General features: G+C 40.0%; 1 protein-coding gene across 4 annotated transcripts in view; it reads left to right on the top strand.

The window, feature by feature from the left end:
- Positions 1-25,153, top strand: part of phf1 (PHD finger protein 1) — a 110,050-nt gene that overhangs the window by 81,598 nt on the left and 3,299 nt on the right. For 3 of the 4 annotated variants that reach the window (XM_062029219.1, XM_062029216.1, XM_062029218.1), the window contains exons 10-14: positions 2,399-2,466; positions 4,633-4,770; positions 18,256-18,334; positions 19,152-19,267; positions 20,485-20,571. In XM_062029219.1, the coding sequence (XP_061885203.1) occupies positions 2,399-2,466; positions 4,633-4,770; positions 18,256-18,334; positions 19,152-19,267; positions 20,485-20,571 (488 nt within the window). The remainder of the gene's footprint in view (positions 1-2,398; positions 2,467-4,632; positions 4,771-18,255; positions 18,335-19,151; positions 19,268-20,484; positions 20,572-25,153) is intronic. The other variant, XM_062029217.1, reaches the window with a different exon arrangement.

The following is a 25,153-nucleotide window of genomic DNA, read 5'->3' as shown; positions in this document are numbered from 1 at the left end:
TTGGGACACACCTGTGTCTAATCATCAGAGACTCTATTTAACCCTGCTTCTCCCGGTCACTCATTGTAGCTTCGTTGTTTGCTGTATGCAACAGTCACGTTATTCCTATTCTTGATTCCGGTGCTAAGTAAGTTTTTGTTTCAGCTTCTCGTGCGAACGGCACGCTTTCCTTTTGTTTTTGTCTGTTTGTATCCATTTACTATTTATGTTAAATAAACCAAATCTGACCTGCACGCTGTCGTCCGGAGTAGTCCGTGTAGCATTGGAGGAACGATCCTGCAGCAAGCTGCAACCCCAACCGTGACACATGTGCTTCAGCTCATATTACCAGCAATGTCACCAGGGTGCGCCATCATGTCAATGGAAAATGGTATTTTTCAAAAGCAGTACATTACCTTACTTTATTAGTACCGGAATACCGTACGACCTTAGTTCGAACAATACTGTACGCTACTTTGTATTAGACATGGCAACAGAAGAAGATCCATGTGCATTGAATCACGTGGTGCCCAAAGATTCACAGCCCGATTAAACCTGATTACGACACAACAATTCAACCTATAAGAAGAGACAAAGACGGCAAAAATAACGTTAACAACTACGAGTATATGTTAAAATAGAAACTGGAATGGGAATTATCTTTAAATGAATGATTAATCATCTTATTTAAAGGCCTACTGAAACCCCGTAGTACCGACCACGCAGTCTGATAGTTTATATATCAATGATGAAATTTTAACATTGCAACACTTGCCAATACGGCCGGGTTAACTTATAAAGTGCGATTTTAAATTTCTCGCAAAACTTCCGGTTTAAAACGTCTCGGTATGATGACGTTTGCGCGTGACGTCACGGAGTGAACGGAAGTATTCGGACCCCATTGAATCCAATACAAAAAGCTCTGTTTTCACCACATAATTCCACAGTATTCTGGACATCTGTGTTGGTGAATCTTTTGCAATTTGTTTAATGAACAATGAAGACTGCAAAGAAGAAAGTTGTAGGTGGGATCGGTGTATTAGCGGCGGACTACAGCAACACAACCAGGAGGACTTTGAGATGGATAGCAGACGCGGTAGCCGCCGACCTCACCTTGACTTCCTCAGTCTCCGGGCCGCCGACCGCATCTATGATCAGGTAAAGTCCTTCGTCGCTTCGTCGATCGCTGGAACGCAGGTGAGCACGGGTGTTGATGAGCAGATGAGGGCTGGCTGGCGTAGGTGGATAGCTAACGTTTTTAGCATAGCTCTGTCGAGGTCCCGTAGCTAAGTTAGCTTCAATGGCGTCGTTAGCAACAGCATTGTTAAGCTTAGACAGGCTGAAAAGCATTAACCGTGTATTTACATGTCCATGGTTTAATAGTATTGTTGATTTTCTGTCTATCCTTCCAGTCAGGGGTTCATTTCTTTTGTTTCTATCTGCATTTAAGCACGATGCTATCACGTTAGCTCCGTAGCTAAAGAGCTTCGCCGATGTATTGTCGTGGAGATAAAAGTCACTGTGAATGTCCATTTCGCGTTCTCGACTCTCATTTTCAAGAGGATATAGTATCCGAGGTGGTTTAAAATACAAATCCGTGATCCACAATAGAAAAAGGAGAAAGTATGGAATCTAATGAACCCTTGTACCTAAGTTACGGTCAGAGCGAAAAAAGATACGTCCTGCACTGCACTCTAGTCCTTCACTCTAACATTCCTCATCCACAAATCTTTCATCCTCGCTCAAATTAATGGGGTAATCGTCGCTTTCTCGGTCCGAATCGCTCTCACTGCATTGTAAACAATGGGGAAATGTGAGGAGCCTTTCAACCTGCGACGTCACGCTACTTCCGGTACAGGCAAGGCTTTTTTTTATCAGCGATCAAAAGTTGCGAACTTTATCGTCAATGTTCTCTACTAAATCCTTTCAGCAAAAATATGGCAATATCGTGAAATGATCAAGTATGACACATAGAATGGATCTGCTATCCCCGTTTAAATAAAAAACAATTCATTTCAGTAGGCCTTTAATCCTACTTCTCTTCCAGTTCCAACAATTACTGATAGTATGTTTACTTCCTGTATCAAGTATCTGGCTACCATCATTTTATTGGGATGAAATAATGAATAATGTGTAATTTTTCCTACGCTTGACAGTAGAAACACACGTACACCTTGGTGAAGACCAGGCTTATCTTTTCCACTCAACTAACGGTGTTCTGTGTAATGCAATTTGGGAAAGGTCACAAACAATGTTGTGTTTGACATGGTTTTATTTGACCACGCTTCTCGAACTCTCCGGTTGCCAGCGCACGTGAATACGATACAATCTACAATACGATGCAATGTCGGCTGTGGTGAAAGATTGTGTTTGTTTTGTCGACACAGCGTTAACTTTTCATTCAATGTCCGCGGCGCAGCTCTCTGACACACCCAGACAAGACCGCTGTCACAGCCTCCTCAACGCGCTCAACTCCCACAAGGACAGGTGAGACGTCAAACACACCCCAAACATAAACGATTCTTGTGTACATAGACTACATTATGATTCTTATTATAGTCTAAGTCAGGGGTCGGCAACCCGCGGCTCTAGAGCCGCATGCGGCTCTTTAGCGCCGCCCTAGTGGCTCTCTGGAGCTTTTTCAAAAATGTATGAAAAATGGAAAAAGATGAGGGGAAAAAATATATTTTTTGTTTTAATATGGTTTCTGTAGGAGGACAAACATGACACTAATTGTTATAACACAGTGTTTATATTAAACATGCTTCACTGATTCGAGTATTTGGCGAGCGCCGTTTTGTCCTACTAATTTTGGCGGTCCTTGAACTCACCTTAGTTTGTTTCCATGTATAACTTTCTCCGACTTTCTAGGACGTGTTTTATGCCACTTCTTTTTCTGTCTCATTTTGTCCACCCAACTGTTAACGTGGTGCGTGAAGGCACAAAGGTGAGTTTTGTTGATGTTATTGACTTGTGTGGAGTGCTAATCAGACATATTTGGTTACTGCATTAATGCTAGCTAATCGATGCTAACATGCTATTTAGGCTAGCTATATGTACATATTGCATCATTATGCCTCATTTGTAGGTATATTTGAGGTCATTTAGTTTCCTTTAAGTCCTTTAAATGTATATCTCTTGACACACTATCTGTATGTAATATGGCTTTTAATTTTTTGCGGATCCAGACAGATTTGTTTTTGTATTTTTGGTCCAATATGGCTCTTTCAACATTTTGGGTTGCCGACCCCTGGTCTAAGTATTAAATCACAATAACCAGACGTGTAATTTCTCCAAATCATAGGCGAGCACCCAAGTGGGATTGTGGCAACTTTCAATCTTTAAAATAATTTATGAAAAATCAAAATTGTTGTTGTTAATTTTGTGGCATGTTTGGTTTGTTTTACATAATAAAAAAGTCGCAAATCATATAGTGTATAATTAACAAAGCCTAACCATTGTGCCCGATAATTAACTAATGACACAATCATCTTGACTTGGAACACACACTACATGGGCGAATGAAGGTTATACTTACTCAACAGCCATACATGTCACACTAAGGGTGGCAGTATGAACAATGCCAACACTGTCATAAATATGTGCCATATAGTGAAACCACACTAAACAACAATGACAAACACATTTTGGAAGAAAATTTGCACCGCAACACAACATAAACACTACAGAACAAATTCCCAGAATTCCCTGCAGCACCAACTCTTCCGGGACGCTACAATATAAACAAACGCCATTGGTGGCTCTACACCTAACATCCACTGTAATGATACCACGTACAAAAGCGTATCTAGTCGATACTACTATGATTACATCGATATTTTTTAACATTACAAAATCTTCTTTTGTTTTTTTAAAATGTATATTATGTTTATAAAGTCAGGAATTATGTCCCTGGACACATGAGGACTATGAATATGACCAATGTATGATCCTGTATCTGCTTGGTATCGGATGGATACCCAAATTTATGGTATCATCCAAAACTAATGTAAAGTATCAAACAACAGAAGAATAAGTGATTATTACATTTTAACAGAAGTCTAAATAGAATATGTTGAAACAGAAAATAACCAGATATTAACAAGTAGATTAATAATACATTTTCTACCACTTGTCCTTAATAATTTTGACAACATAATAGAATGATAAATGACACAATATGTTACTGCATACGTCAGCAGCTAAATTAGGAGCCTTTGTTTGTTTACTTACTACTAAAAGACAAGTTGTCTAGTATGTTCACTATTTTATTTAAGGACAAAATTGCAATAAGAAACATATGTTTAATGTACCGTAAACATTTTTTTGTTAAAATAAAGCCAATAATGACATTTTTTGTGGTGCCCTTTCTTTAGAAAAGTACCAAAAAGTACGAAAATATTGGTATCGGGACAACACTATTACACACTCACCAAGCACCCACTGGCAGAAATGTAGATCGGCGCCTATGCTCAAAATAGCTTTGCATTGATTCAGACAAAAAGAGCCTAATTCCTCAGTCTCTAATTATGTCCAAGACTGTCGCTAATTTCATTTAGTATGTTTTGCTTGGCGGCTTAAAGAGGAGCGTGATCCTGTTTACTGCGACTTCATTTACGTGACGTTTTTTTCTCCCCCTGTGATGTCGCGCAGGTTCGTCTCTGGAAAGGAGATCAAGAAGAAGAAGTGTCTTTTTGGGCTTCAGGTACGAGCCCCGCCACCGCTGACGTCGGACTCGTCGCCGCTCATCACCGAGCCGCCAATCAACATATCGCACCGCAGAAGGTCAGAGTAAGGACTGAGTTTCTCCCTTCGGCGATATTCACCACTACAGTATCAGTGTTTTGTCTTGCCCAATATGTAACCCGCCTGGTCCAGCCCCTGCTGTCCACATGACTCAAAACTGGGCCCTCCGAATGAGAGTAGGCCTGGGCGATATATCGATTTTGCTGACAATTTAAAAAAACAATGTTTTCTCTCTTCTTGCTTTGGCACCCGCCTACTTATTTACTTAGCGGAGCTTCCCACACCTAGCAAAACATGGCTAATAATAACGCTAACGAGAGAGAGACGTTTGTTCCAAAGAGAAGAAAAGTGTCGTCAGTGGTTTGGATTTGCGGCAACAGGCATGGAACAAATGACTGCACGCTGCAAAGGCAGCAGCACAAGAAACCTATTGCAGCATCTGAAAACCTGAGGCATCGAGGCAAGTGGGGGAAATGCAACTGTTTACGAGGCGAACAAGAAACCAACAACAAACTCCATCTAAAAAGCAGCTTACTGTGGCGGAGTTATTTACACAAAGTACCATGTGTGATTAAAAAAAGGAGAGCAATGCACAGAACGATGACTGAAGCGGTGAAAAAGCCTCTTTTTTATTCACTTACTAAAACTAAAGTCCTCTCAATGTTTTACTTGATTGTTGATTTGCATATTACACAATATTACACGTTTATTTACACAATTTTATTCAAGACATAAATTTAAGTTTGCACTTTATTAAAGGCCTACTGAAATTATTTTTTTTAATTTAAACGGGGATAGCAGATCCATTCTATGTGTCATACTTGATCATTTTGCGATATTGCCATATTTTTGCTGAAAGGATTTAGTAGAGAACAACGACGATAAAGTTCGCAACTTTTGGTCGCTGATAAAAAAAAGCCTTGCCCCTACCGGAAGTAGCGTGACGTCACAAGCTGGAGTGCTGCTCACATTTCCCTATTGTTTACACCAGCAGCGAGAGAGATTCGGACCGAGAAAGCGACGATTACCCCATTAATTTGAGCGGGGATGAAAGATTCGTGGATGAGGAAAGTGAGAGTGAAGGACTATAGTGCAGTGCAGGACGTATCTTTTTTCCGCTCTGACCGTAACTTAGGTACAAGGGTTCATTGGATTCCACACTTTCTCCTTTTTCTATTGTGGATCACGGATTTGTATTTTAAACCACCTCGGATACTATATCCTCTTGAAAATGAGAGTCGAGAACGCGAAATGGACATTTACAGTGACTTTTATCTCCACGATAATACATCGGCGAAACACTTTATCTACGGAGCTAACGTGATAGCATCGGGCTCAAATGCAGATATAAACAAAAGAAATAAACCCCTGACTGGAAGGATAGACAGAAAATCAACAATACTATTAAACCCTGGACCTGTAAATACACGGTTAATGCTTTCCAGTTTGGCGAAGATGAACAATGCTGTTGCTAACGACGCCATTGAAGCTAACTTAGCAACGGGACCTCACAGAGCTATGATAAAAACATTAGCGCTCCACCTACGCCAGCCAGCCCTCATCTGCTCATCAACACCCGTGCTCACCTGCGTTCCAGCGATCGACGGAAGGACGAAGGACTTCACCCGATCATCCGTGCAGTCGGCGGCTAGCGTCGGCTAGCGCGTCTGCTATCCAAGTCAAAGTCCTCCTGGTTGTGTTGCTACAGCCAGCCGCTAATACACCGATCCCACCTACAGCTTTCTTCTTTGCAGTCTTCATTGTTCATTAAACAAATTGCAAAAGATTCACCAACACAGATGTCCAGAATACTGTGGAATTTTGAGATGAAAACAGAGCTTTTTTGTATTGGATTCAAAGGTGTACCAATACTTCCGTTTAACTAGTGACGTCACTCGCATACGTCATCATACAAAGACGTTTTCAACCGGAAGTTTAGCGGGAAATTTAAAATTGCACTTTATAAGTTAACCCGGCCGTATTGGCATGTGTTGCAATGTTAAGATTTCATCATTGATATATAAACTATCAGATTGCGTGGTCGGTAGTAGTGGCTTTCAGTAAGCCTTTAATCTCAATGCTAGAGATGATTATTTGCATGCAATGTGCAATGCTACATTTTTGTTGACAGAAGTATTTCATTAAAGAAAGAAAAAAATGGAATTCGTAAAAAAAATCGAGGAATCGAGCTTAAAGCCTGGGCGGTCAACTCAATGCCTGGCTTGAACTCTTAAAAAAGTACTGCACTTTTTGGGGGGGAATTTTGCCTACCGTCTACAATCATTATGAGAGACAAGAACGCAAAGGATTTTAAAGATAATTTTAAAAATGCTTGCAAAATGCAGCTAACGGGAGTCACCGTTGTAGCCTTCAAAGCCTCTATAACAACTTCAAAACAAATATACACTGCAAATATATATATATAATGTAGTAAAAGACACATTAATGACAATATATAATATGTACAATATACACACTGCAAGTGTATATAAAATGTAGTAACATACACCTTCATAACGATATGTAATATGTACAATATACACACTGCAAGTATATATATACAATTTAGTAGCATACACCTTCATAACAATATGTAATATGTACAATATACACACTGCAAGTATATATATATATAATGTAGTAACACACACATTCATAACAATACATTTTTTGTACAATATTTACTGTATGTTGGTCATTTTTAGCAATAGCGGAACTTATTTCCTCTGCACATTTATTTCCGTTTCCATAGCAACTACGTCCGACTTCTGGCAACAAAAGTGTGTTCCTACTTCCTGAAACAAACGCGAGTGTCTTCTAATCATGGCAGACTTAGTAACAGACACATGAAGACGACTATTTTTGGACAAATGAGGATTCACAACCTTATCTTTTTGAAGCTGATTATTAGGAGGATGAACTACTGCTTATTAGAAGCAAGCACGATGAGAGGGTGAGACGTTGGAGCAGACGGAAGCCGAGCGAGTGAGGTCGGCGTGACTTGACGTGTAAATGTGGAACTTGGAGCCAAGCTACTTCGCCATTATTGGCGTACTTACCCAACATCAACTTGAAAAAACTTCCCAGGCCAGTTGGAAAACTGTCCATCGAGTGAGTGACAGTAACATTGATCATAATACATGCAGCACATCATGTGTGTTATCACAACTACAGTACATACGCTGTCTGGCTAGCTGTGTACAAACAAAACATGAAAGGATACTTTACAGATACTGTAATATAATTGTTCTTGTTTTTCAGTCACTACAGATTGGTGTCCTATTGTGTTGCGCATTACAAACTCAAAAGCCATTCAACTGTTGACGCCGTAGCTAGCTTACGGCTAATACCGTAGCATGCCGTCGCAAGGCGATGTGTTACTATGCTAAACAAACAGTTCTTCAGTGTTCGCTCTTACAATAACAATGTTGCTCCAGCTTGGTTATTATACAGGCTACGGAATGTAAATTAAAGGTTCCATATGTAATAATTTCATGTCAAGTCATAAATGGCCCTGATATGTCAAAAGGCATTAATAAATCATGTAATTTTCGAATACCTTTATAACTAATAACAGTAGTTCAGCCAGGATATGCTCATTTCAAAATTAGCTTTACAGCCCCGAAAAATGGTTATCATTTTCGATGCCCCGCCCTCCACCGTTTGATCAATTAGAAAGTCTGTGAGTCTGTCACATCCAGGTTGCCAGTTACGCACCGCCACCTTCGTCTGGCTACTGCCACTGGTAAAGTTACTAAACATGTCAGACCTTAGTAAACCTAAAAGGCGTCGTTACGATTCTCAGCTTATTCATGACAAAGCCAGGACCAAAATGAGGATTTGTATCAGGGGGGGTGCCTTTGAAAGATGGAGACGATTGAAGGCGGAGAAGATTTTTTCATCTGACGTCAAACTTGCTAATTTCCTCCTTGATAGGTAAGTCAGGCATTTACGTTTTCTTATTACTTGTAATAAATGGACATGGTCATTTCATATGTAAACAATATTGTCCAATACAGTCTATGATCTTGTCTAACAAAGCTAGTATGTTCGTGCAACGAATGCTTAGCATGCTTGCCCGGTCAATGACACATCGACATACAGGCTAACGGGGGAAATTATGACCGTTAGCCTGTATGTCGATGTGTCATCCAACTGACAGGGAAAAGTATATTTTTGACAAATAAGTGTGAATATGGGTAGTGTCAGTGCCTATTTCGTTCTCAATTTGCAGATACACTGAGGAAAGGGGGTTCCAACATTAGCACGGCTAATTGTGGTTTCTGGTACTGTATGTGCAACAAACACATATGGGGTGGTATTTGCTTGGCACAATATAATGCATTACATGTAATGGTTTTCTACTTTGTGTATTGACATGGTAGTAGGCTATGTGATTTATGCGTAACATGGTTTTTGTGTAACGTGGGTTGGCTCATAGAAACGCACTCTGCACTGAAAGATGGTGATTGATTTATTGAGTTTAGTTTATTTCGAACATGAACACACTTTCAGTATAATACATCACACATAATTTCATATAATTTCTCTTAACATCATGTCCGAAAAAGAGTAGGAAGAAGCAGAGCTTATTTAAAGGCCTACTGAAACCCACTACTACCGACCACGCAGTCTGATAGTTTATATATCAATGATGAAATTTTAACATTGCAACACATGCCAATACGGCCGGGTTAACTTATAAAGTGCAATTTTAAATTTCCCGGGAAACTTCCGGCTGAAAAACGTCTCGATATGATGACGTTTGCGCGTGACGTCAATGGTTGAAGCGGAAGTATTGGACACCATTGTATCCTGACACAAACAGCTCTGTTTTCATCGCAAAATTCCACAGGATTCTGGACATCTGTGTTGGTGAATCTTTTGCAATTTGATCAATTAACAATGGAGACTGCAAAGAAGAAAGTTGTAGGTGGGATCGGTGTATTAGCGGCCGGCTGCAGCAACACAACCAGGAGGACTTTGAGTTGGATAGCAGACGCGCTACCGTGACTACAGCTTTGGCTTCCAAACATTTGATCGCTTGCCCGTACGTGCGTGTCGCTATGTGCATGTCACGTACATAACTTTGGGGAAATAAATGTTTCTTGCCGACTCTGATGGCGGCCGGTGTGTCGTCGAAAGCTACAACGGCGCTGTCCTCACCTTGAATTCCTCCGTCTCCGGGCCGCCGACCGCATCGATGATCGGGTGAAGTCCTTCGTTGAGTCGTCAATCGCTGGTACGCTGGAACGCAGGTGAGCACGGGTGTTGATGAGCAGATGAGAGCTGGCGTAGGTGGAGAGCTAATGTTTTTAGCATAACTCTGTCGAGGTCCCGTAGCTAAGTTAGCTTCAATGGCGTCGTTAGCAACAGCATTGCTAGGCTTCGCCAGGCGGTACAGCATTAACCGTGTGGTTACAGGTCCAGAGTTTGGTAGTATTGTTGATCTTCTGTCTATCCTTCCAGTCAGGGGCTTATTTCGTCTGTTTCTATATGCAGTTAAGCACGATCACGTTAGCTCCGTAGCTAAAGTGCTTCGCCGATGTATTGTCGTGGAGATAAAAGTCACTGTGAATGTCCATTTCGCGTTCTCGACTCTCATTTTCAAGAGGATATAGTATCCGAGGTGGTTTAAAATACAAATCCGTGATCCACAATAGAAAAAGGAGAGAGTGTGGAATCCAATGAGCCCTTGTACCTAAGTTACGGTCAGAGCGAAAAAAGATACGTCCTGCACTGCACTCTAGTCCTTCACTCTCACGTTCCTCATCCACAAATCTTTCATCCTCGCTCAAATTAATGGGGTAATTGTCGCTTCCTCGGTCCGAATCGCTCTCGCTGCTGGCGGCCATCATTGTAAACAATGGGGAAATGTGAGGAGCCTTTCAACCTGCGACGTCACGCTACTTCCGGTACAGGCAAGGCTTTTTTTTATCAGCGACCAAAAGTTGCGAACTTCATCGTCGATGTTCTCTACTAAATCCTTTCAGCAAAAATATGGCAATATCGCGAAATGATCAAGTATGACACATAGAATGGATCTGCTATTCCCGTTTAAATAAAAAAAAATCATTTCAGTAGGCCTTTAATCCTACCCTTTTCCCACTTCAGAGCGTTTACAAATACATATGTTCATTTACTGTCTTCTTTTTGTAGCACAATTACATCAGTGAAAGATTAATACTGCAGTTCTTGCAATATATAATTAAGTCAGTCATGATAAACATACATACACCAAAAACATGCACCTGGGGATAGGTTGATTGGCAACACTAAATTGGCCCTAGTGTGTGAATGTGAGTGTGAATGTTGTCTGTCTATCTGTGTTGGCCCTGCGATGAGGTGGCGACTTGTCCAGGATGTACCCCGCCTTCCGCCCGAATGCAGCTGAGATAGGCTCCAGCACCACCCGGGACCCTGAACGGGACAAGCGGTAGAAAATGGATGGATGATAAACATACTGAGATGAAAAATATCCCGTTTTCAATAAGGTTGAAGGTATTTCTCATAATTCTTCTTCCTTGTTATTTGTAAGCACTATTAATTTGAACAACCTCTTAAACTGGATCATATCAGTACATTAACTTCTTTGCTTAATCCATTCCATAGTTTAATTCCACATACCGCATTTTTCAGAGTATAAGTCGCTCCGGAGTATAAGTCGCTTCCGGCCGAAAATGCATAATAAAGAAGGAAAAAAACATATATAAGTCGCACTGGAGTATAAGTCGCATTTTTGGGGGAAATTTATTTCATAAAACCCAACACCAAAAATAGACATTTGAAAGGCAATTTAAAATAAATAAAGAATAGTGAACAACAGGTTGAATAAGTGTACGTTATATGAGGCATAAATAACCAACTGAGAACGTGCCTGGTATGTTAACATAACATATTATGGTAAGAGTCATTCAAATAACTATAACATATAGAACATGCTATACGTTTACCAAACAATCTGTCACTCCTAATCGCTAAATCCCATGAAATCTTATACGTCTAGTCTCTTACGTGAATGAGCTAAATAATATTATTTGATATTTTACGGTAATGTGTTAATAATTTCACACATAAGTCGCTCCTGAGTATAAGCCGCAAACTAGGAAAAAAACTGCGACTTATAGTCCGAAAAATACGGTACTGATATGCTAAAGGTCTTAAATGTTGTACGTGCATACAAATGTTTTAAGTTAGTTTTTCCTCTAAGGTTATATTTCTCCTCTTTAGTTGAGAAGAATTGTTGTACATTCTTGGGTAGCAGGTTATAGTTTGCTTTGTACAATAATTTGTTTGCAATTTTACCAAATTGTTGAATTTCAATATTTTTGATTTAATAAAGTGTTTTTATGTTTTGTATATCCAACAGTATGTATCAGTCTAACTGATCTTTTTTGTAACTCGGTTAGTGAATGAAGTGCACATTTGTAATTATTTCCACTTATTTCTGCACAATAACTCCGACATGGTAACACTAGCGAGCAGTAGAGAATATGGAGTGATTTTTGGTCCAAAACCTATTTTGCTTTGTTCATTATTGAAATATTTCTTGCCACCTTACGTTGCATATTTTTTATGAGAGTTCCAGTTAATTTCATCATCTATTATTACACCCAAAAATGTAGTTTCTTTCACCCTTTCAATGTCTTCTCCGTCTATTTATATTTGTGGACAATGCTCTTTTGATGTGCGTACATGGAATAGAATGCAGTGCGTCAGGTTGGATGCAACATGGAGTTATGCTGAACGAAATGTGGTGGTAAATTTACTTTTGGCCTTGGCTTGCCATCCAATCTGTCTGACCTAAAATATTGCTGCGTAACTTTACAAGTACATTTGGCAATTCGACATTAGTAAACCGTGGCCTAATTACTTAGTAAACCATCTTGCAAGAAGCATAAACAAGAGAAACCTACAGCGTAGGACTCGTCGTTTGCCATTTGAAGTTCCTTGGAGTAAGATTCGGATTCGGCTGCGTATCTGGCAACCTCAGTCAGGGAGAGTGGGAGGGGACTACGGAATTTTGGCCATGATTGCAGTACCATTTCTGGCCACATTACTACATATTAAAAGATTAAGATTAAAGTACCAATGATTGTCACACACACACTAGATGTGGTGAAATTTGTCCTCTGCATTTGACCCATCCCCTTGGGGAGCAGTGGGCAGCAGCGGCGCCGCGCCCGGGAATTATTTTGGTGATTTAACCCCCAACTCCAACCCGTGTTGCTGAGTGCCAAGCAGGGAGGTTATGGGTCCCATTTTTATAGTCTTTGGTATGACTCGGCTGGGATTTGAACTCCAACCTACCAATCTCAGGGCGGACACTCTAACCACTATATGGCACTTTTAAGTATTGTTGACAGTTTTTGGACACATTTTCAAAGTGATTTAGAAGCAGAATGGATTGCTTCCATTAGCTGCATTGCCAGACACCATGAACGAGTCGATTTTTACAAATTGTCTCTCATTAGGATTGTCAACCATAGGCAAAATTCCCAAAATAATGCAGATCCCCTTGAAGACGTCAGGAAGTGAGATTTACCAACGTACACTTGCATAGCCACACAGAGACTTATCCAATAGAGGAATTACAGGACTACACATTTTAGACTTAGATCAGTTGTTCTTAACCTTGTTGGAGGTACCGAACCACACCAGTTTCATATGCGCATTCACCGAACCCTTCTTTAGTGAAAAATAAAATGTTTTTTTTTCAAATTCGAGACAAAGTTACATGTTTTTGGTAACACTTTAGTATGGGGAACATATTATAAGTAACAAAGACTTAATTTAGAGTTATTTGGTTAGGGTTAGGGTTAGAGGGTTAGGGCCAGGGTTAGAGGGTTAGGGTTATAATGAGGCCATGCCGAATAAGGCATTAATAAGTACTTAATAATAACTAGTTAACAGCCAAAATGTTACTAATTTGCATGTTAATAAGCAACTAATTAATGGTGAATATGTTCCCCGTACTAAAGTGTTACCATGTTTTTATACTGGTGCACAAAATGAATTGTGCATGAACATCACCTTGTTCAAAGAACAAAACCAACACAGTGCATAAACTCACAACAAATTACACACCTGCAAATCAGTCTGACTTCTGCTGTTGCCGTATCCTTAATACGCCGATAGGGAGAAGTTTGTATTCACACGATGAGTCGGGTGTGTCTTGACCTCCGCCGAACCCCTGAGCCCGACTCACCGAACCCCTAGGGTTTGATCGAACCCAGGTTAAGAACCACTCACTTAGATATTTGCTTCTCTACTGCCACTAACAGGCTAATGTTCTGCTGTATACATGTGTATTCCTCTGTAAAAGAACACAGTGGTTGTCATACAAGACAGGCAATCAGCTTTTTTATATTGCTCGGGTCATTTTAGTTCACCGTGTGGAGGGGATCAGTCGTCTTTTGTAAACTTCTCAAGCACCCAATTTGGCAGTTATATAGCTCTACAGATGTCTTGTGGAGTGCTGCAACTTTTTCAAATGAGTGTCGCATTTCGGAAAACTCTTTAAACAATGTGGGGCAGTATAGCTCGGTTGGTAGAGTGGCCGTGCCAGCAACTTGAGGGTTGCAGGTTCGATCCCCGCTTCCGCCATCCTAGTCACTGCTGTTGTGTCCTTGGGCAAGACACTTTACCCACCTGCTCCCAGTGCCACCCACTCTGGTTTAAATGTAACTTAGATATTGGGTTTCACTATGTAAAGCGCTTTGAGTCACTAGAGAAAAAGCGCTATATAAATATAATTCACTTCACTTCACAATGGAACGTGCTAAAATCAAGATATGGTTTATGCAAGGAAAACAGGTTAATTTGAGTACAGCTGACCAAAGGGACCATCTTAAAAGTGTTTCTTTTATGGCTATGTTTACACTGCAGGCCAAAGTGGCCCAAATCGAATTTTTCAGAAATCAGATTTTTTTTTTCTTCAGCTGAGTGTTTACACGGCAAGTAAAATGTTATTTTTATTAGACTGCAGTGTAAACGCGGACAGGCGCCGATATAGCCCCATTGTGGCGTTGACGTCACTTGCATGCACAGTTCGATAAAGTGAAACAAAGGAGGTTGACCAGATTCCGTAAATCAGGGGTGTCCAAAGTGCGGCCCGGGGGCCATTTGCGGCCTGCAGCTAATTGTTTACCGGCCCGCCACCCATTCTGGAAATGCTATTGCAAAAAAATAAAAAAGAACATTAAAAAAAGTGGAATGAGGTGAAATCTAACGAGAAAAAGTTGCAATGTTGACACAAAGCTGCCATGCAGGCTGTTTTTTTTTCTTTTCTTTTGTCTTTCTTTATTTTTTGCCATTGCTCAAAAAGAAAATAATGACAAAAAAATCCAAGTTATAATGAATTATTTTCAAGGCTCCAATTACTTCAAATATTTCACTTGAAAATGTTTCATGTGGTAAATATTGCATATATTGTGTAGTTGCCATATAAAAACATCAATGTTTTCTTTGACAAAAGAGCATAAAACAAACAAAATAATAGTTCAAACGTAAAATCGACAAATATATCTGAAGTTGATCTCGTAACTTAAGTGTTGAAAGTAAAAAAAAAATAAAATAAAATAAAAATGTATCACTTTATGAGTGGGGCACCTTTTGGATCCCAAATATATTTAGTGGTATTTTATTTATCTTTTCACTGATTACTCAAAAATATTAAAGAATTCAAATCAATGGTGTCCTGCATTATTGATCTTTTAGGGCTCTAATTACTAAATACTGCATATTTCAGTTTTACTATAAAAAACAAAGTTGTTTTTGACAGAAAAGCCATAAAACCTTTTTTTTTTTTAAAGTTGATATAGAGATTTACTGTAAGCATTAAATAAAAAATAATAATAAAAATTAGACTTATTTTTAACATTTTAATAACTGAGACCCTTTATGGTACCCGGGACCCCTAAAGGTAAAATACATTTTAAAAATCCATATATTTTGTTATGGTTTGAAAATGAAAAATATCAAAATGGCCCCCACATGCGGCCCTCAGTGGAAAAAGTTTGGACACCCCTGCCGTAAATGAACAAGGAAGTTGCTACTACTGCTACAAAATAAAATAAAAGTCGCCACTGAAGATATGGTCGCCACACCCTAAAAAATTGTGCTTTTTACATGAAAATCAATAAAAGCAATATAATGTATGGACATACATAGTGTAATATAATTGGGAGGGCTCTAATCCTTTTTTTGGCACAGACATCAACAATCGCTATTTCTTTGGAATCAGAATATATATTCATATATTATGTATAGCCTATTATTTGCACACTATCGACAAGTGATGCATTGAAAATTCGGGAGATCGACTTTGCTCACCAAAACCGGATGTTGTGATTAAGTATATCCATTTCCACTGGCGAGCTGCGTCTTTCCCCGCGCACACGAATAACGTTTTTCGCCCAAATCTGACGAAAAGTCACATACGGTTCGTCTTGCGTTTAGACTGAAGTCACATTTGAAAAGATCGGGTTCCAATCGGATTTAGACTACCACTGACGTGGCCTGAGTCTGATGCGAAAAGGTCAGATTTGAAGCACTTTGGAGCTTTCAGAATCTGATCAGTGTCACTTGAGGGCAGAAATATCAGATTTGGTCTTGCAGTGTAAACGGGGCCTTTTTTAAAAAATTATTCTGTACAATTATTTTTAGGAGGTGTAATGTTTCACACTGCGGACTTTTCGGGCAGATGCGGGTTTGAGTCCAATGGAAATGTCGAGTGCCGGTCCCGAGCCCAGATAATTGATAAGATTGTGTCAGGAAAGGGAACTGCTGGTGTAAAGCCAAAGTCACATAAAACGTAATAAAACGCAATTGACACGCACCCATTGACGGGAGAAACTGAGACCAAAAAAAAACAAAAAATAGCAACTCTATTACCTTTCGAAGGCTTTACATAATTGAAAACGTACAAAATCTTGAGAGCATGTGTATCCTGGTGAAAACGCACAATGCCACGATAATCCTGATATTATAGAGGTTTATTTGAAATAGGGACAGATACAAAAACATAGACATCTGAAACAGTTATCCAATGTATGCATCATAGTGTTTGTAGCCAAAGCTAATTTACAACACTTGTCCCCAACAACAACAACAACACAGATCCAACATCATTAAAATAGGAAAATAAAAAATAGAATGAGTCGATAATAATGATAATAGTAATAATACAGACAAAGTGCAAACTAGATAAAATCCAATAATAATAATAACACAGACAAAGTGCAGACTAGATAAAAACCAATTAGTAAAAATGAGTAAAAACTAAACATGAGAACACGATTGTTGCTCAACTAGCCATAATTAGGGCCCGCACGGCCCATTGTCAAAGGAATCTCAAAGGGAGTCCTTTTGCAATGGGACGAAAGGACCTATTGAATTTGTAAGGTTTTATTATTATTATTCTTTATTATTCCGCAGCTTTGCGGACTACTTTGCCCTCCTTAACATGCTTCAAAACTCACCAAATTTTACACACACTTAAAAAAACGCAAACAAAACTCTTTAGTCAAAAAAAACCAAACCCCAAAACTCAAAATTGCGCTCTAGCGCCCCCTAGGAAGAAAACTGCCTCTAACTCCCAGTACGAATGTCGTAGAGACATGAAACAAAAACTTCCATGTAGGTCTCACTTAGACCTACTTTTCATTAATTAATTTCTTCGGGCAAAAATCAACAGGAAGTTGGCAATTTCCCCTTCAAGACAAAAAATTACTAAAAACACTAATTTTTGCCTCTGAGCTGTAATTTGACCCCCTTAAAATACTTAAAAACTCACCAATCTTTTCACACACATCAGGACTGGCGGAAATTGCGATCTAATAAAAAACCGAACCCCAAAACTCAAAATTGCGCTCTAGCGCAATTTTTGAATAAAACCGAGACAAAACTGCTCCTCAGAGGAAAACACAGACAAAACTGCTGGTAACTTCCGGTAGGAACGTCTTAGAGACATGAAACAAAAACGTCTATGTAGGTCTCACTTAGACCTACATTTCATAGATTGACATCCATCAGCAACTATTACCTGCCAAATATGCGAGCCCGACCAACGCTGCTTGCAGCTTTAATTTTGTTTGTTTTTTGAAAGTGACAAGTGCAGGTATACTTTTCAAAGTGTCCAGTAAAGAGTTCCATAGTTGTGGTCCTTTTATTGAAAAGGCAGTCACTTTACATGATCACCCTGACAGAAATCTTTAAACAATACTGTCAGGACACACAGGTAATCCTCCATTTTTGTTCGTAGGCACTATTTTGGGTCATTTCCAGTTTTGTTGTTGTCGGTGTAATAGCAAGGGACAATAACAAAAATTCTCCCGGGCCGCACTTTGGACATATCTGCTCTACAAGCTGCTGTTTGATGGTAATTACCAGGTAAAATAAATGTACAGTTCTTGCTTGTTAATCCCTATTTTATCCCTCATACAGAAAATTGTAGAAACTTTGGACCTTTTCTACTTAGCAAAAGCATTATATTGCATGTGTGTTTGTTTTTGTTTTCATCAATGTCAGCCCGCTGTTGCTACCCTGCCAGAGGAGGTCGAGCGGACCAGAATCGCGTAAATCAAAGCGTCGCATCATGGAGACACAGGTCAGTGTCGCTGCTATCCAAACAAACTGTCCATCAGTCAAACGCCGCTCATTTTACAGTCTTTGTGAGTTGCTACTAATCCCCAGTGGAGCGCAGTGTCTCCACATCCCTCCATGTTTGATGCCTGATGGTGCTTTCAAGTCCATTGTAGCATCAAACGTATCATTTAAACATGCTCACGTGTGCTGTCAACATCTCCGGCATCACATTCGTAGCGATCATCAAACCCGTTTCCCGGGAGATCACGCTGTACGCCACGTATGGCGGTGTCTATTTTTACACGAGTATTCTTAACCGCTTACGCATGATGTCCTCCTACACAGCACGAATTGCGCACAACAAAGTCATCCTGGAAAAAATCTTGTAGTCTTTGTGCTCCGTCCGTCTCGGAGAAGCGTGGTGGTTTGAGCAAGACAGGCTGGGAGGGCTTCCAAGTGCACTTTATTTTTCGATTACGATTTGGCCAGATGGCGTTGGCACCTTGACAACGCAGCAGCCACACGTTGCATCCATTTAAAGGTGCTAACGCGGCGGTATAATAATCTGCGTGCTAAAAGTAATGCTAGCAAAGGGAACAATATTGCAGCCACATTCCGACAGATGGATAGCTGAACCTGATTGTGTTCTGATGAGGTTGTCTTGCTGCTATATATCTATACACACACAAATATTTGTCCTGCTGTATCCAACTTAAAGCAGAAATTGTGTTTGGAAATAGAACAGGGAGGCTGGAGTGCACATGCAGCTCTCTGTCTCTGTGCTTGATTGACTCTTGTGATGATGCCGTCTGATCTGTGTGTGTGTGTCTTGTGTCAAGGCTTGTCCGCCCCCAGTTTCTTCCAACCCCATTGAGCTGCTGCCCTGTTGCCATGGCTACGTGGAAGGGGATGGCCTATACACCCCTGAGAAGTCAGAGGAGGAGCTGAACCTGAGGTGAAGGATGCTGGTGGCATGTTGTTTTGTTTATAACTGGCTGATGGGGCTGCAGGACGGTCGAAGGGTGACATGTTTGGGGGTCTCTATCAATTTTGTAAGACTATTTTATCAGTTGAAACACTACAAATCAATGTAACTTTACCTTAAAGATCCTACATAACAACAATGCTGTACTTTACTACTTGATCCAATAGAATTTTTTACAGTATACCAAGATTTTACATATTAAATTAGAATTCTGACAAATGGATCGGTTCGCAGCTGAGTGTGAAGCGACTGGGATGAGAATCAGCACCTCCAAGTCCGAGTCCATGGTTCTCGCCCGGAAAAGGGTGGAGTGCCATCTCCGGGTTGCGGAGGAGACCCTGCCCCAAGTACCTCGGAGTCTTGTTCACGAGTGAGGGAAGAGTGGATCGTGAGATCGACAGGCGGATCGGTGCGGCGTCTTCAGTAATGCGGACGCTGTATCGATCCGTTGTGGTGAAGAAGGAGCTGAGCCAGAAGGCAAAGCTCTCAATTTACCGGTCGATCTACGTTCCCATCCTCACCTATGGTCATGAGCTTTGGGTTATGACCGAAAGGACAAGATCACGGGTACAAGCGGCCGAAATGAGTTTCCTCCGCCGGGTGGCGGGGCTCTCCCTTAGAGATAGGGTGAGAAGCTCTGCCATCCGGGGGGAGCTCAAACTAAAGCCGCTGCTCCTCCACATCGAGAGGAGCCAGATGAGGTGGTTCGGGCATCTGGTCAGGATGCCACCCGAACGCCTCCCTAGGGAGGTGTTTAGGGCACGTCCGACCGGTAGGAGGCCACGGGGAAGACCCAGGACACGTTGGGAAGACTATGTCTCCCGGCTGGCCTGGGAACGCCTCGGGATCCCCCGGGAGGAGCTGGACGAAGTGGCTGGGGAGAGGGAAGTCTGGGTTTCCCTGCTTAGGCTGCTGCCCCCGCGACCCGACCTCGGATGAGCGGAAGAAGATGGATGGATGGATGGATGGATGGATGGATGGATGGATTCTGCCAAATGTGTCTAAGGCTCTGCCACTTCAGGGTAATGGGATTATTGTATTTGTCTGCACATTGTTTGACAAAAAGCACTCTTCCAAATTAGCATGTTGCTAATTTGCACTGACTACTATGAATGGGGTGTCATTTGTCTTTGAGAAAACAATTTTTTTTTTTTTTACTTTAACCCAAAAGGTGTTTTTTCTCCCAGCTCTCCCCCAAAGCAGAGGTATGCTCTCTACCACACCACTTACAACGGAAACAGTACACTTTCCAGGGATCTCCATCACTATAACAGGTCTGTGCTGTTCTATCATACATGATACATTTGCAGATGATACTTGCATTCACAGTATGGTGTATGTATGAAATGATTCTGTGATCCCTACGGAGCAGTAAGAATTCAGTATTCATGTAAAAGAACAAGCAGTACAGTTGGTTTGGCGCAGTATAACCTGACAATTAATAGAACAAAATTATGGTATAGTGTGTGGGTAGCACTGTACCTGTTTTTGAGTATTTGGAATCCCGTAAGTACCGAAAATGTGAAATCAAACCATGGAGGCATGGCGGAGATATTTATAAAACAATCTTGGGTTTGTAGTGGATTGTCCGAAGCTTAAACAGCAACAAAAGTGAGTTTAGTACAAAAAGTTTATTTACCCATAGTCAAAAGCGCAAAGTCGGATTGAGCTGCCCATGCAGACAAACAAACGTCCTCCGGAGGACACAAGAATCAAGCAAATCTTCCTCAGCCCTTGTCACTTGGCCATTCTATCTGTTTCCCCATGCCCCAAGGTCCCGTTGTTTTCGACATGTTTGTTTTGCAACATCCTTGAATCCCTTAGTCATGTTTAGACAATCAAAACATTTTGTAGAATGGTCAGAGCGACTCCATATTCAACTTTGCCCTACATCTGGTCCTTCAATGGTATAGAATAGAAGAGAAATGAAACAAACAGACATTCTTGATAGACACGAAATATAGCTCAAAGGTCAGAAATTCTACTACAGGTTCTTTCAAACTTTCTGCAAACAAGCCTCTTGGAATCTAAGACTTTAGAGACATATTTGGCCTTATTTACGGCAGAGGATATCTCCATACACGGTAGAAGTTTTCCTGAAGAGCTTTGTGCGAGACCCCCATTTTAATTTTTTGGAGTAGTGTATAGACTCCATATGGAAGCGCTAAAAACTACAAAATGGCTGACGGGGTGGAGATGCAGTGGAAGTCAATAAGACCGCCCACAAAAATGTGCATTCTGCAGAAAAGGGGATTGAAGAAATTTGGACTAATGCACCACCATTGTATGTTGTATAGACCAAAAGGAAGTGTTTTAAAAGTAGAAAAAAAATCATAATATGACTGTTTCCACCAGGTAGATGCTCATCAGGCTTACGTTTCCAGTGTTGGGGTGTCGTGGATAACTGCAACAGCGTGTACCTTGCCATTGAATTGCATAAAGATGAATATGACAAGGATATGACAGTCAACCAATCAAAAGACAGCGGAGTGTGTAGCCCTTGTATAGGTTAGTTAGAAATAGGAAGGTGTAGTTTGGATATTTCAGGACTCACCATGATTAAAAATCCAGACAGAACGGAGACTTTACATCTTGATGGTTAGCATAAACATTTGATCTGTGAGATCAGGTATAATGATGATTCACCGATCCTCTCATCGAGGGCGTAATCACGTTCACAAAACACATACAAGTGATGTTTGGTTGGCAACTGCCCCTTGAAAAACAGAACCATACGTTTCAACTTTTCTGGTATCTTCATTTCCTTTGCGTTTGTCGCCACTCTGTCTCAGTGTGACAGCAGCTCGCTAGCTAGCAAGCCAACTAGACTTATCCACTTATTGCATTTAATATGTCTTCTGATTGAATGTATGTTCAGTTTCTTATATTGTTAAAGGCCTACTGAAATGAATTTTTTTTATTTAAACGGGGATAGCAGATCCATTCTATGTGTCATACTTGATCATTTCGCGATATTGCCATATTTTTGCTGAAAGGATTTAGTATAGAACAACGACGATAAAGTTCGCAACTTTTGGTCTCTGATAAAAAAAAAGCCTTGCCCCTAAAGGAAGTAGCGTGACGACACCGGAGGAAGGACTGCTCATATTTTCCTATTGTTTACACCAGCAGCGAGAGAGATTCGGACCGAGAAAGCGACGATTACCCCATTAATTTGAGCGAGGATGAAAGATTCGTGGATGAGGAACGTTAGAGTGAAGGACTAGAATGCAGTGCAAGACATATCTTTTTTCGCTCTGACCATAACTTAGGTACAAGCTGGCTCATTAGATTCCACACTCTCTCCTTTTTCTATTGTGGATCACGGATTTGTATTTCAAACCACCTCGGATACTATATCCTCTTGAAAATGAGAGTCGAGAACGTGAAATGGACATTCACAGTGACTTTTATCTCCACGACAATACATCGGCGAAGCTCTTTAGCTACTGGGCTAACGTGGTAGCATCGGGCTCAAATGCAGATAGAAACAAAAGAAATCCCTGACTGGAAGGATAGACAGAAGATCAACAATACTATTAAACCATGTACATGTAACTACACGGTTAATAATTCCTAGCCTGGCAAAGCTTAACAATGCTGTTGCTAACGACGCCATTGAAGCTAACTTAGCAACGGGACCTCACAGAGCTATGATAAAAACATTAGCGCTCCACCTACGCCAGCCAGCCCTCATCTGCTCTTCAACACCCGTGCTCACCTGCGTTCCAGCGATCGACGGAAGGACGAAGGACTTCACCACGATCATCCGTGCGGTCGGTGGCTAGCGTCGGCTAGCGCGTCTGCTATCCGAGTCAAAGTCTTCCTGGTTGTATTGCTTTAGTCCGCCGCTAATACACCGATCCCACCTACAACTTTCTTCTTTGCAGTCTTCATTGTTCATTAAACAAATTGCAAAAGCTTCACCAACACAGATGTCCAGAATACTGTGGAATTATGAGATGAAAACAGAGCTATTTTGTATTGGATTTAATGGGGTACCGATACTTCTGTTACACTGGTTACGTCACGCGCATACGTCATCATCCAAAGACGTTTTCAACCGGAAGTTTAGCGGGAAATTTAAAATTGCACTTTATAAGTTAACCCGGCCGTATTGGCATGTGTTGCAATGTTAAGATTTCATCATTGATATATAAAATATCAGACTGCGTGGTCGGTAGTAGTGGGTTTCAGTAGGCCTTTAAGTTTATGTTGTCTGAATATACGAAACTGAACATATAGATTCCAGTCTTTGGACTCCAATTACCTCAGTGACATTTGTTTTATTGTTATGTTCGGAGTAGTGCTGTTTGATATTTATCGTAATATGTCCCGAATGCAGCTGAGATAGGCTCCAGCACCCCTACAACCCCGATAGGGACTAGCGGTAGAAAATGGATGGATGAATGTCATAAAAATGTTTATTGTAGGATACAATTCTCTGTTGTTTGTATTGTAAATATACATCTACAGCAAAACTACTATTTTGTGGTGACATTTTTACTAGAGATTGACTGATTGGTCTTTTGGTGTCGATACCAATTATTAGTAGTTAAGGATGTCCATAACCGATATTTGGACCCAATATTAATTTGCTGTAAAACTTATTTAAACATGAGTAGTATACATCGAAAAAGAGGAAAGATAAGTTCTTTGTTTGGCTTTAAAAAAAAGTCAGACATGGACTAAACAACAGCAATCAACATGTTGCCAACCAGTTGTTATTAGCGACTTGAACGTGTCTATTCTTTTCTATCACTTGAAGACATGACATGAAGAATAGTACAATATACAAAATACCAACATTACATCAAAATCACCAAGTGATGAAAATAAAAACACATTAACTAACAGAGTTATTGTCCAAAGGCATCGTCTATGACAAGCAGTACCGCAGACACCCAGAAATGACAGATGTTATCTCAGGGCGTTCAATTGATCGCAATTGGACTGTTTGGTTTGTCTTAGAAGACGTTTCGCCGCTCATCCAAGTAGGCTTCATGAGTTCGTGCTCAGACTTAGATTGGTCAGATCTAGTCCAGATGTTGTACATTCCTATACATTGTTGGAAAGAAGAGTTGGTACTTAAAAAAACGTTTTTATTGCCATTTTTATATACAGTATATAATATACACTTTTAAAAAAAAGGAGAAAATACAAGCAAAATTTGCATTAATTTTATATATATATATATATATATATATATATATATATATATATATATATATATATATATATATATATATATATATATATATATACAGTATATATTAGGGGTGTGGGAAAAAATCGATTCGAATTCGAATCACGATTCTCACGTTGTGCGATTCAGAATCGATTCTCATTTTAAAAAATCGATTTAAAAAAATAAAATTAAATTATTTATTTTTTTTTGTTTAATTTTTTCATTTTTTTTTATTAATCAATCCAACAAAACAATACACAGCAATACCATAAAAATGCAATCCAATTCCAAAACCAAACCCGACCCAGCAACTCTCAGAACTGCAATAAACAGAGCAATTGAGAGGAGACACAAACACGACACAGAACAAAACAAAAGTAGTAAAACAAAAATGAATATTATCAACAACAGTATCAATATTAGTAAAAATTTCAACATAGCAGTGATTAAAAATCCCTCATTGACATTATCATTAGACATTTATAAAAAATAAAAACAACAACAATAGTGTCACAGTGGCTTACACTTGCATCGCATCTCATAAGCTTGACAACACACTGTGTCCAATATTTTCACAAAGATAAAATAAGTCATATTTTTGGTTCATTTAATAGTTAAAACAAATTTACATTATTGCAATCAGTTGCTAAAACATTGTCCTTTACAAT

This window comes from Entelurus aequoreus, linkage group LG20 (assembly GCF_033978785.1).
Source record: "Entelurus aequoreus isolate RoL-2023_Sb linkage group LG20, RoL_Eaeq_v1.1, whole genome shotgun sequence".
Taxonomy (NCBI): domain Eukaryota; kingdom Metazoa; phylum Chordata; class Actinopteri; order Syngnathiformes; family Syngnathidae; genus Entelurus; species Entelurus aequoreus.
This window is presented reverse-complemented; position numbering and strand designations above follow the sequence as displayed.